The sequence below is a fragment of the Colletotrichum acutatum genome (genome assembly GCF_030867785.1).
Source record: "Colletotrichum acutatum strain CBS 112980 chromosome Unknown BDZ83scaffold_252, whole genome shotgun sequence".
In the NCBI taxonomy this organism is placed as follows: Eukaryota; Fungi; Ascomycota; class Sordariomycetes; order Glomerellales; family Glomerellaceae; genus Colletotrichum; species Colletotrichum acutatum.
Window position 1 is genome coordinate 21,574 of NW_026849246.1, and position 12,352 is coordinate 33,925.

Below are 12,352 nucleotides of genomic sequence, written 5' to 3' on the forward strand. Positions count from 1 at the left end.
CCGTTACTGTTGGCATCAACAGATATTTACCTTACTTTACTTTACTCAACAAAATCACACAACCCACAAACCGTTCTTGTACAAACTCATCATCTCGTAATCCTTTGTTTTAGCCATGAGCAGTTTCTCCGTCGGCGCGCTGCAAGGTCAAAGAATGCAGAGAGTCGATGCGTTTGTACACGTCAATAAGAACAAATAGCCGTATGTCAATCAACAAGGTTGCCGGTACGGGTTCCATGACTCGAGTTGATCTACATTGCCACACACTCTATACACCGAGCACATCCACTTCAGAACGAAGGTCACTTGGCCAGTGGGGAGGAACAAGTGGAAACAGGGACTTTGTGGTCGGCCTCGGTCGCGCCTCCGCGGTTCGCTGCGCGGAAACGAAGTGAACTCTGGACTCTTAACCAACGAGCTCATCCTCTAATTCTCTCTCGATAGAAGTCTTGGAGCATCATATCTTCAAGAATGGCAGTAATCGCAGCAGTTGAAATAGACTTTACAGTCCCCTCCCTCTCTCCAGCTCCCCCTCGTCTTGAGCGACATCGTAGTATCCTTGCCAAGCATAGCCCATCACTCCCAGATTCAGCCGCCCGACTCGACGTGATTGGCTCGCACCCGGGTTCTTTACCACTTGCGCATCGAATCGGGTAATTGACGTAAAGACACAATGACTCGGCGAGTACCTTAGGATCCTAGGTAATAGAAGGAGGGGGATAAATCCGGGCAGCCGGAGTTGCCATTTCTCCAACTCCGGGGGGCGCGGGAAGCTGTGGGTTCCTGGGCTTCTGCCGGCCTGCGGCGTTGCTTGGTTCTCGAACTTTTCCAAAGTCTTGGCATCCCGACGGTGCTGAGCTGCTCCTTATACCGTGCTCCTTTAGCCTGCTTTTCGGTATTTCCTTGTGAGCAGTAACTGGGAGGCAAGTTGACTCGCGTAACGCCTCCAGCAACGGCAAAGACACGGCTTCTTTGGCGACCCCTTACCCGCACTCATTCCCCACTTCTGGCGATTCGGTCGTGATGGCCCGAGACTCTGAACTTGAGATTGCCCTTTTTTACCTCTCCCAATGTTGAATCAAGGCAATTGACACGGCTGTCTTCCGGCTGCTGATCATGACTTCATGGAGGAAATACACAGAGACTGCTCTATTGCCAACCATCACCAACTCGGAACAAATGCAAGTCTTTTTGGATCAAGGTCAGCGAGCATTAGGGAACCGCGAAGAGGGATTGGAGCTCATGGCGAAGCGTGCCTAAAGTTCATGCGATCAACGGCTGTCCGGCAGGGAGACGCTGCTTCAACGAGGGACACTCACACAACGAGTCAGTTGGTCCTTATTCAACTGATTTGAGGGGTGAGCAAAAGTGGGTGAAGCTCCAATGAGCCCCGTCTCATTCATAAGTGAGTTGAGATAAGCTTTCCGAGTCTGAACTCTGTTACTCTTCCTTACGACACAATGTTGCGCAAACCAGGGTGTTCATCTCCTGTGCCTCCAACGCATATTCCATTACATCCTTTTCTATGACTGAGCCTGTGATGGTGGCCACAGCATCAGGCCCTACGGCTTCTCGGACAACTTTCCCGACAATGGATCGCGGATGATGTTTTCCACACAAGCTGGGTTTTCTAGGCGAGCGCCGGTAACAGAATCCTGCTTCCTCTCTATGAGAGCCTAGTCTCATGTACTTTCCAGAGATGGTGCAGTAGTCGTGGTCTCGAGGGAACCAGTCTCGGATGTGTCTTTGTAGTTCACATCGCTCGAGTCCACACTTTTCGCACCTGAAGAGTGGCATCGGCTGCGGGTAGGATATTGGCCGCTCGTTTGCCAGCGGGGTATCGTCAGCGGCAGTCGTCGCCGTCGCCGTCGTTGTGTTGATAGACTTGACGACCGACAACGCAGATGCCGATCTCCATGCCCATTCCTGGTCGTTGGGCCTCGGACGTCCCGTGGCGAGATGGACATTGCCATGCCGTCGTCGATGAAGGGTATAGAAGTAGCGGCTTGCTAACCCGAGACACGTGCTATCGATGGGGTCGAGAAAGTCGATGATGATATGGTGTAGTTCAGGTGGTAAGTCAGTGATTGTGAACGTTTGCTGAGCTCTTTCTACACGTTGGGTGATTTGCTTCCTGAAACTGGGTTCAGCGGATGAGTGGAGCGGAAATGTTGTTTGTTGTAAGCAGACGCGAGATGTGCGAGTCTTGAGAGAACGATGCCTCTTTTGTGAAGGATGAGCAGAGCGAGTGAGGCATTGGAGCGCTGGGTATGAGCGTGATAGTGAACACAGTGGACGAACTTCGAGGAGTTCCATCTTGTCGTTCATGTCCATCGTGAGGTCTCGAGCTGCCTTGAGCTTCAATTCTTGAGATATGTTTGCTTTGTGTGTTGGGGTCTACCGACATGAAACGTTCTCACAACACCGACCATATAAGTTCGGGTAAGCATGTTATTGAGGAAACACGTTGTTGCTCAGTCCAGATACCGCAAGCAGGCTGTCATTTCTCACTACCTTACATGCATCCGACTAGACCATTCGGAGACGGCTATGCCCCGCATTATGAGCCTCTGCACACGCACAATAGGGCGAGCGCTACAAACGAGGCAACATAAGCACTATCCAACGACCGTCGGAATCACGATGCGTAACATACCATCACGTGTGGTTAACATTAAGCCAGTGAGCCTCCCAGACTTGGTGCCGAGAAGAGGAGACGGCCAGGAGGATGGAACATGAGAAAGGCTGAGGTCATGCCTCGTGACCACCATCGTGAGAAAGCCTCATTTGTGATACGTGGAATGCGGCTGTATCCCCGAATAGGGTAATCTGTCGTACTTGAGTCCTTTTACCCCAGGGATGTAGTGGGCGCGCCACCCGGATGCATGGAAGACATGACGGACCTTGTCTCACCACACCGCACATGTTCATGATCGGTCTGAAGCGGCACAGCCTCGGGGGAAAACGCCACACAGCCTTGGCGATGATCACCGAGTGACTCTCAACGCCACTGACCGTTCCGTGGCTGAAGACAAGTCTGTATCTCACTCAAAACAGCCAGCCGTCCACCACCTTGTATAAGTCATCAAATTACCAAAATACCAAAAAGCAAAAGAGTTCACCCCCCCGGTGGCGAATGGGGGCTACATCTCTGGTGCTCATGCCGGGATTTGAACCTAGACCCTAGCGTAGGCTTAGCCAGTTGAACAGGCTTGCCCGTACCCATCCCGCCAAACGGCAGTTTGACCTGACCTCACAGGCCTGTGAGGCGCCTGCTGCCGTTGGTGACAGGAATGGAACTGACGGGATATATGAAGCCTTGCCCTCAGTCTCGGGGCAGGTAGGGTGGGGGCGGGAGCAGTGCGCTCCTTCTCGTTGCTGGTCACTGGCGGCTCCTTGAATCATCGGGATGTACCTTAGTTCCGTGCCTACCTATTTCCACAGTCACGACAGCTCGGCTCATCCGAGGTCGATGTAGGGGCAGAATTTGAGTCCTGAACTCTGGCGAAGGTGAAACTCTTTACACAAAGTAGGTGACTCGGATGTTTTTATTCCGTCAACCATTCCATATTTGCAAGGGGTATCACTGAGTATCTATCACACCAAAACCTCAAAAGCTATTTCCTCGCTGGAGAGACAGACGCCACCTGATCCAGAAACAATATCCCGTTATAGCCTAAAGGCCTTCTACTCCACAAGCTCACCGCGGAACAAATCCGGCAATTATTCCAAAGCTAGTTCTACCCGTACTAGAACTTCTCATTCTTCCGCTTACGATAATAATGCCACATCCAGACCCCATCCAGCTTGGCCTGGTCGCCCGGCGCAAGCGAGACTTCGGCCCACGCGCGCCTGTAGGATGTCATGTAGCCAGGGTACTCATCCATAGCCTCCTCCGTTCCTAGCAGTAGTATCTCATTTCCAAGGACTCTGGGAAGTGAAAGGTGGGCTTGGTGGTGGTGTAGTCGCCCATAGGGATGTCCGCGTCTTGGACATTCGTCTTGGCAAGCTCTGCTTCGGCATTCTCTGCAAGCAGCCGGTCCTTGTATGCTGCCATATGTGCCTTATGGTGGTATTTGCGAAAGTCCATTTTCACGAAGCCGATTTCTTCGTGCCAGGAGCGTAAGACGTTTTATTGCTTTTTACTTACCTAGCTATCTTTGACTACAAGCGCTGCAAACTTTCTATTCAAGACTCGAATTTTGCTACTTAGTACTCTAGGCTGAGAAGATTTTCATCAAGCCGTCAATAGCCATGTTTCCGCCGCTGAAGACTATTCCCAAGTTCCACCCCCGAGCCCCTGCCTCTCTTTCAACCATTGCCCTAAACTCCTCGTTGAACAGGACGACAGCAAGAGGCACCGCTGCGCTCGGCTCAATTACAAGCTTGAACCTCTCCAACACCAATTTCAATGCCGCCTTGATCTCGTCCTCAGTGACACTATACATACCCTTTACTAATCGTCTCTCATATATCACTGACCATGGTATCTTTCCGACGGGCGTTCTGAGCCCGTCAGCTATGGAAAGAGTGTTGACAGTCTCGATCCGTGCTCCAGTCTCGAAACCACGTTTACCGTCATCTCCGCCTTCAAACTCGGGCTCCGCCCCGAAAACCTGGATGCCTGTTCCTTCACAGCTAAGCGCCACCCCAGAGAGCATCCCACCGCCTCCACAGGGTGCAATGATCGCGTCAAGCCCTGCTTCGCAACCTGCGGATGCAGGAGCTTGACCCGTAGAGTCGAATGTTGGATGCTCAGTAGAATAACCAGCACCCAACAAATCCCGGACTTGCTGTTGAAACTCAAGACCAAGAGTGCCCTGCCCGAGGATAATGTCCGGATGATCGTAAGGCGGTACAAGGCGTGCTCCGGTCTCTAACCTAATGCGGTCGGCAACAGTCTCGCGCTCAGTAGAGGTGCTGCCGCTGAAAGTCACGTGGGCGCCGTAGCCTCTCGCCCCAGCGATCTTGTTTGCAGGGGAAATGTCGGGCATCACGATATGTGCTGGCATCCCGAGCTCTTTAGCTGCTAGAGCCAAAGCTTGAGCATGGTTGCCTTATTCATTCATTAGCAGTTGACTCATGAGTTGAATTGCGCCGAGATTTCAAGCCTGCCAATTCAGTAGAACTCAACTTCGCAAGGAATGTCCTCACCAGAGCTATGTGTCACAACCCCCTTCTCCATTCCACCATTTTCAAGCCACCCAGGTTCCATCTTCAATCTTTCCAATGCATGGAAAGCCCCCCTGACCTTGAAAGCTCCAATTCGCTGCAAATTCTCACATTTGAACCACAATCTCAGCGTAGGTCTTGCAGGTGTCAACCCTTCCCACCTTGTCTTTCTGAGATCTTCCGGACGACGCGGAGTTGATGCTAGGTTGGTTAAGGTTTTGTTGGTGAGGACAGGCGTGAAGTGAACGTGTGGTTTAACGAGATTGTGCGCCTCAATGACTGAGGACCGGGCGAGTGATCGAGAAAGCGTCGGGTCTGCCATGACGGAGGTAATCCAAACAATAAATGTGATTCTCTGTGTCTGTATCACAATATTACGTGGGTAGTGAGAGGTAACGAAGATAAGAATGAAATGTAAGTGTGACCGGATGGCACTCCTTGCTCAATGTGCTGATCGGGGCATGTGACTTTATAAAGTGAGTACTTCATCGCGGAAATAGTTGCGATGCAGAACTTCAATTCTTCTTGGGTGGTGTGGACCTGTTGATTGTGGAGGTGGGAGAAGTTACCCCAAGTATAGAACTTACTCCAACTTGATCGATCGCGTTCTTGCTTCTGTACTCGTCTATATTCGTATATATACTCGTATAAATTTTCGTATCGGTTCAAATGACCCCAAACACTCGCTTAGCCTCATCCCCACTGACGCATCTAACGCATTCGCACATACATACATACATACATAGTTTATTACGCCCCGGCTAAGCTGTTTAGGGCTCGCATGATTATCTACATATTCTCCACATTCGTTCATATCCTTGCCTCCCAGAAGCCCATACAAGTCTTGTTCGTCTCCGTATGTGTCTTTTTTAGTTTTGCATGTCGATGCTGCGGTTGCTCGTGGGGTTAGTAGCAGGCCATCTCGGAGTTGTTTCTCAAAGTGTTCGACGTCCTATCGTCGGCGGCCGAAGCTAGTCCTGCTGTCGATGGCACGAGGATGCGTGGGGGTGTCTCCGGTTAATTTGATGATGTTAGTTGCGTGTGGTTTCGCTGCTGGCTGATCTGTGCATCTAGCCTCTCCGTGCTCATGGCGAACTTGATCGTCTCTTTGACAACGTCTACGCTTGGCGACCAATCCTTAGGGTCGGACGCGCGCTTTCCTCCCAGGAAGTATGACAGATTTCCTCTCCGCGTTTCCGTCTGTTGGAGCATCCGAGTCCGCTGTGCCGTCCACTGTGTGCATCGAAAGAGAAAATGCTCTACCGTTTCTGCAGATTGCCCGCAAGCGCATAGCGCCGCGGCGGTTGCGCCGATCTGGTAGAGGTACCAGTTCAGCCTTGCCATTCCGGTGCGTAGTTGCGCTAGAATGCTGGCTTCTTTCCAGGCCAGTCCGTCATACAGCTTGCGTGTGTGGTTTCCCGGCAGGGCTATGTCGATCTTCTTCGAATATGCTCCTACGTTGTCGGGCAAGGCTCCGTGCTTCTGTCGCACGCTCTGTAAAGCGATCCTAAGTGCCGTCGAGTAGGCTCTGGCCGGCCGTTTTTGTGGTGTCTTGTTTACTTGGGTACTTTCCTTTGCTGCTGCTTTGGCCGCTTGCGCCAGGTCTGACTCTATCGATGATGGAAGCCAGAAGAGAGTGACTCTGTTGCCTCGTCTCTGCAGAGCTTGCACGCTGGCATATAGTTGTCGGATCTCTTGTTGGCCTGACTGCTGCCGCGGGTTGTGCATCACCAACACTGCCGCTTTGTTGCGGGTGAAGACGTGGATGGCCCGGTACTCGAGTCTCTCTGGGAGAGACTTGACCGCTTCTGCCAGTGCCGCTAGCTCTGCTACATACGGGTTCTGCTCCGTTCTCTGACCGAACGTACGCGAGGCCGTCACGACGCCACCGCCCCCTCTGAAAGATGCGGGCAGCGTCGTCGCCGTTCCAAAGCCCACAACCTCGTTCCTTGCTGAGCTCCCTGTCGCTATCCTCACTGCCCATCCAGACCGGATTGCCTCAGAGGCCTTGACCGTGTCGTCGTCGACTACTGTATCAATACGACGTTCCCAAGGAGCGATCGAATACCCTTCGATAGTCTCCAGCTTGTCAAGGGGTAGGTCGCGATAGGCCTCCGCCATCAACTGGAAGGGTGACGGAAACCGTCTAAAGGCCACCGCCCGCAGACGTCGAAGCGGATGGGTCTTGGGAAGGCTTCGCAGCCGTACCCAGAATGTCGTTGATTTTCTGTCGTACCTCTCTTGCGCCGATTGTATGCTTGCCTCCGCTTCAGCGACCGCCGTGGCCACCGTGTTGAAGGTTCCCACGATCGCTTGGGCGCCAATCCTCTGCACTCGGTTGATCACCCTCATCTGCGCTGCTCGACACCTGTACCTCCAGACGTTCGACGCGTAGTCCATCGTCGGTGCTACGGCCGCCACGAAAAGCTGTCTGGCCGTCGCCGGAGACAGGCCTTTGAGCCGTTTGAGCCCCAGCACGGCCTCCAGCCCTTTTGTCGTCGCGTCTGCGATGTGCTTTTCGAAACGGAGTTTCGTGTCCATCATCACTCCCAATACTTTGACGTGGTCCTTTGCTCGGACAGTGTCACCTTTGATGACGAAGCTGGTTGAGTCCGCCGGCAGCCTCCAGTTGCGCGTGAAGTGGATGATGGCCGTCTTGTCCGTCTCGAACGTCGCCCCGCTTCGTCGTTCCCACGCGAGTGCTCGATCGATAATATCTTGGATGCCCTGACGGTTTGCTTCGCGCGATCGGCCTGTGACCCACGCCGTGTAGTCATCGACGAAGGCCAGCGCGCCCCCGTTCTCGTCGATTTGGTGCTGTACGAGATCGGCGTTGAAGAAGAGGAAGAGCACGGGCGAAAGCGGCGAACCCTGAGGCAGTCCGGCTTGTGGTAGCGGACGAGCCTCGGACTCGTGACCGTTAACCAGGATGCTTGCCGTTCTATGGGAGCAGAAGGCGTCCACCCATCTCACCAGCTTGTCCGGGATCCCCCGCGCTCTGAGTCTTTGAAGTAGTCTCTCTTTGTACACACCATTGTATGCTCCCTTGACATCGAAGCTGACCAGACTGACCACCTTTCTCTTTCTCCACGCTCTGTAGATGTACTCCTGCAGCAGTACCAGCGCCTGCTCTGCCGACCTCTGCTTGCGAGCGCCAAAGTGGCTCGTGGGAAGGAGGCCGAACGTCTCGACAGCGTGCGAGATACGTTCTGCCAGGACCGACTCCAGCACTTTTCCGAGCGTCGAGAGAAGCGAGATCGGTCGCCAGGCCTTCGCTATACCGTAGTCGCTTTTGTTTGGCTTCTTCAGCGGGATGATCTTTGCGTGTCGCCACTGCCTCGGCAACACCCCTTCATCCAGTGAGGTCTGGAAGAGTGTAAGCACCCTCTCCTTCACCACTGGCCACGTGTGCTTCCACACTGCCACCGGCAGACCGTCCTCTCCGGGTGCTTTCCACGACTTTGCCGCAAAGAGCTGTCTCTCTACTTCTCCCAGTGTGAGGTTAGGGAAGGGTACCGGCGATCGTTGTGGCCGATCCCCCTCCTCCTCGATCATGCTGGGGAGAGGAGGGAAAAATGTGGAGAGCAGCTCTTCGGCCTGTTCTGCGGCGTCTCCCGTTTGGGAACCATCCGCCCTTTTAAGTTGAGGTATCTTGTCGAAAGATGCCCCTTTACTGGCGTCGAGATACTTCGCGGCCTTCCAGATATTGGCGTCGTCGGCCAGAAAGTCCTCCCAATGGCTCTTCTTCTGTTGTCGGATGGCATCGTGATATTGCTTGGCTGCCGAGCGTGCGCGTTGCTCCAGTTCAGGTTGACTGTTACCTGCCCTTCTCTCCGCTCTCGCCCGGTTTCTCCAGTGGGTATGGATCTGCCGGAGCTGGGTGAGGTCAGCCGTCCACCATCTCTTTGCATACGGTGATGGCATTGGCCGACGGTGACGGATGTCTAGTGGCTCGTGCCGTACTGGCCAGTACGATGGCACTGACCACCTACGGCCAAGCCATCACCGTATGCAAAGAGATGGTGGACGGCTGACCTCACCCAGCTCCGGCAGATCCATACCCACTGGAGAAACCGGGCGAGAGCGGAGAGAAGGGCAGGTAACAGTCAACCTGAACTGGAGCAACGCGCACGCTCGGCAGCCAAGCAATATCACGATGCCATCCGACAACAGAAGAAGAGCCATTGGGAGGACTTTCTGGCCGACGACGCCAATATCTGGAAGGCCGCGAAGTATCTCGACGCCAGTAAAGGGGCATCTTTCGACAAGATACCTCAACTTAAAAGGGCGGATGGTTCCCAAACGGGAGACGCCGCAGAACAGGCCGAAGAGCTGCTCTCCACATTTTTCCCTCCTCTCCCCAGCATGATCGAGGAGGAGGGGGATCGGCCACAACGATCGCCGGTACCCTTCCCTAACCTCACACTGGGAGAAGTAGAGAGACAGCTCTTTGCGGCAAAGTCGTGGAAAGCACCCGGAGAGGACGGTCTGCCGGTGGCAGTGTGGAAGCACACGTGGCCAGTGGTGAAGGAGAGGGTGCTTACACTCTTCCAGACCTCACTGGATGAAGGGGTGTTGCCGAGGCAGTGGCGACACGCAAAGATCATCCCGCTGAAGAAGCCAAACAAAAGCGACTACGGTATAGCGAAGGCCTGGCGACCGATCTCGCTTCTCTCGACGCTCGGAAAAGTGCTGGAGTCGGTCCTGGCAGAACGTATCTCGCACGCTGTCGAGACGTTCGGCCTCCTTCCCACGAGCCACTTTGGCGCTCGCAAGCAGAGGTCGGCAGAGCAGGCGCTGGTACTGCTGCAGGAGTACATCTACAGAGCGTGGAGAAAGAGAAAGGTGGTCAGTCTGGTCAGCTTCGATGTCAAGGGAGCATACAATGGTGTGTACAAAGAGAGACTACTTCAAAGACTCAGAGCGCGGGGGATCCCGGACAAGCTGGTGAGATGGGTGGACGCCTTCTGCTCCCATAGAACGGCAAGCATCCTGGTTAACGGTCACGAGTCCGAGGCTCGTCCGCTACCACAAGCCGGACTGCCTCAGGGTTCGCCGCTTTCGCCCGTGCTCTTCCTCTTCTTCAACGCCGATCTCGTACAGCACCAAATCGACGAGAACGGGGGCGCGCTGGCCTTCGTCGATGACTACACGGCGTGGGTCACAGGCCGATCGCGCGAAGCAAACCGTCAGGGCATCCAAGATATTATCGATCGAGCACTCGCGTGGGAACGACGAAGCGGGGCGACGTTCGAGACGGACAAGACGGCCATCATCCACTTCACGCGCAACTGGAGGCTGCCGGCGGACTCAACCAGCTTCGTCATCAAAGGTGACACTGTCCGAGCAAAGGACCACGTCAAAGTATTGGGAGTGATGATGGACACGAAACTCCGTTTCGAAAAGCACATCGCAGACGCGACGACAAAAGGGCTGGAGGCCGTGCTGGGGCTCAAACGGCTCAAAGGCCTGTCTCCGGCGACGGCCAGACAGCTTTTCGTGGCGGCCGTAGCACCGACGATGGACTACGCGTCGAACGTCTGGAGGTACAGGTGTCGAGCAGCGCAGATGAGGGTGATCAACCGAGTGCAGAGGATTGGCGCCCAAGCGATCGTGGGAACCTTCAACACGGTGGCCACGGCGGTCGCTGAAGCGGAGGCAAGCATACAATCGGCGCAAGAGAGGTACGACAGAAAATCAACGACATTCTGGGTACGGCTGCGAAGCCTTCCCAAGACCCATCCGCTTCGACGTCTGCGGGCGGTGGCCTTTAGACGGTTTCCGTCACCCTTCCAGTTGATGGCGGAGGCCTATCGCGACCTACCCCTTGACAAGCTGGAGACTATCGAAGGGTATTCGATCGCTCCTTGGGAACGTCGTATTGATACAGTAGTCGACGACGACACGGTCAAGGCCTCTGAGGCAATCCGGTCTGGATGGGCAGTGAGGATAGCGACAGGGAGCTCAGCAAGGAACGAGGTTGTGGGCTTTGGAACGGCGACGACGCTGCCCGCATCTTTCAGAGGGGGCGGTGGCGTCGTGACGGCCTCGCGTACGTTCGGTCAGAGAACGGAGCAGAACCCGTATGTAGCAGAGCTAGCGGCACTGGCAGAAGCGGTCAAGTCTCTCCCAGAGAGACTCGAGTACCGGGCCATCCACGTCTTCACCCGCAACAAAGCGGCAGTGTTGGTGATGCACAACCCGCGGCAGCAGTCAGGCCAACAAGAGATCCGACAACTATATGCCAGCGTGCAAGCTCTGCAGAGACGAGGCAACAGAGTCACTCTCTTCTGGCTTCCATCATCGATAGAGTCAGACCTGGCGCAAGCGGCCAAAGCAGCAGCAAAGGAAAGTACCCAAGTAAACAAGACACCACAAAAACGGCCGGCCAGAGCCTACTCGACGGCACTTAGGATCGCTTTACAGAGCGTGCGACAGAAGCACGGAGCCTTGCCCGACAACGTAGGAGCATATTCGAAGAAGATCGACATAGCCCTGCCGGGAAACCACACACGCAAGCTGTATGACGGACTGGCCTGGAAAGAAGCCAGCATTCTAGCGCAACTACGCACCGGAATGGCAAGGCTGAACTGGTACCTCTACCAGATCGGCGCAACCGCCGCGGCGCTATGCGCTTGCGGGCAATCTGCAGAAACGGTAGAGCATTTTCTCTTTCGATGCACACAGTGGACGGCACAGCGGACTCGGATGCTCCAACAGACGGAAACGCGGAGAGGAAATCTGTCATACTTCCTGGGAGGAAAGCGCGCGTCCGACCCTAAGGATTGGTCGCCAAGCGTAGACGTTGTCAAAGAGACGATCAAGTTCGCCATGAGCACGGAGAGGCTAGATGCACAGATCAGCCAGCAGCGAAACCACACGCAACTAACATCATCAAATTAACCGGAGACACCCCCACGCATCCTCGTGCCATCGACAGCAGGACTAGCTTCGGCCGCCGACGATAGGACGTCGAACACTTTGAGAAACAACTCCGAGATGGCCTGCTACTAACCCCACGAGCAACCGCAGCATCGACATGCAAAACTAAAAAAGACACATACGGAGACGAACAAGACTTGTATGGGCTTCTGGGAGGCAAGGATATGAACGAATGTGGAGAATATGTAGATAATCATGCGAGCCCTAAACAGCTTAGCCGGGGCGTAATAAACTATGT

General features: G+C 54.4%; 3 protein-coding genes across 3 annotated transcripts; 1 reads left to right on the forward strand and 2 right to left on the reverse strand.

The window, feature by feature from the left end:
• Window positions 1–1,602: 1,602 nt before the first annotated feature.
• BDZ83DRAFT_551909 (uncharacterized protein) lies at window positions 1,603–2,127 on the reverse strand (the record flags this gene model as incomplete). Its single annotated transcript, XM_060503497.1, has 1 exon — window positions 1,603–2,127. A coding segment is annotated over one exon (525 nt), but the record flags the coding sequence as incomplete, so codon positions are not given.
• A 325-nt stretch (window positions 2,128–2,452) lies between these two features.
• BDZ83DRAFT_644404 (uncharacterized protein) lies at window positions 2,453–3,048 on the forward strand. Its single transcript, XM_060509751.1, has one exon. The coding sequence runs from the start codon at window positions 2,551–2,553 to the stop codon at window positions 2,737–2,739; it is 189 nt and encodes a 62-aa protein (XP_060357525.1). The 5' UTR covers window positions 2,453–2,550; the 3' UTR covers window positions 2,740–3,048.
• A 1,124-nt stretch (window positions 3,049–4,172) lies between these two features.
• On the reverse strand, window positions 4,173–5,978 carry BDZ83DRAFT_644407 (pyridoxal-phosphate dependent enzyme). The gene is made up of 2 exons (XM_060509752.1): window positions 5,155–5,978; window positions 4,173–5,056 (listed from the first exon to the last, which is right to left on the reverse strand). Exons 1-2 carry the CDS (start codon window positions 5,492–5,494, stop codon window positions 4,218–4,220), a joined length of 1,179 nt encoding a protein of 392 aa, XP_060357526.1. The 5' UTR covers window positions 5,495–5,978; the 3' UTR covers window positions 4,173–4,217.
• Window positions 5,979–12,352: the final 6,374 nt, after the last annotated feature.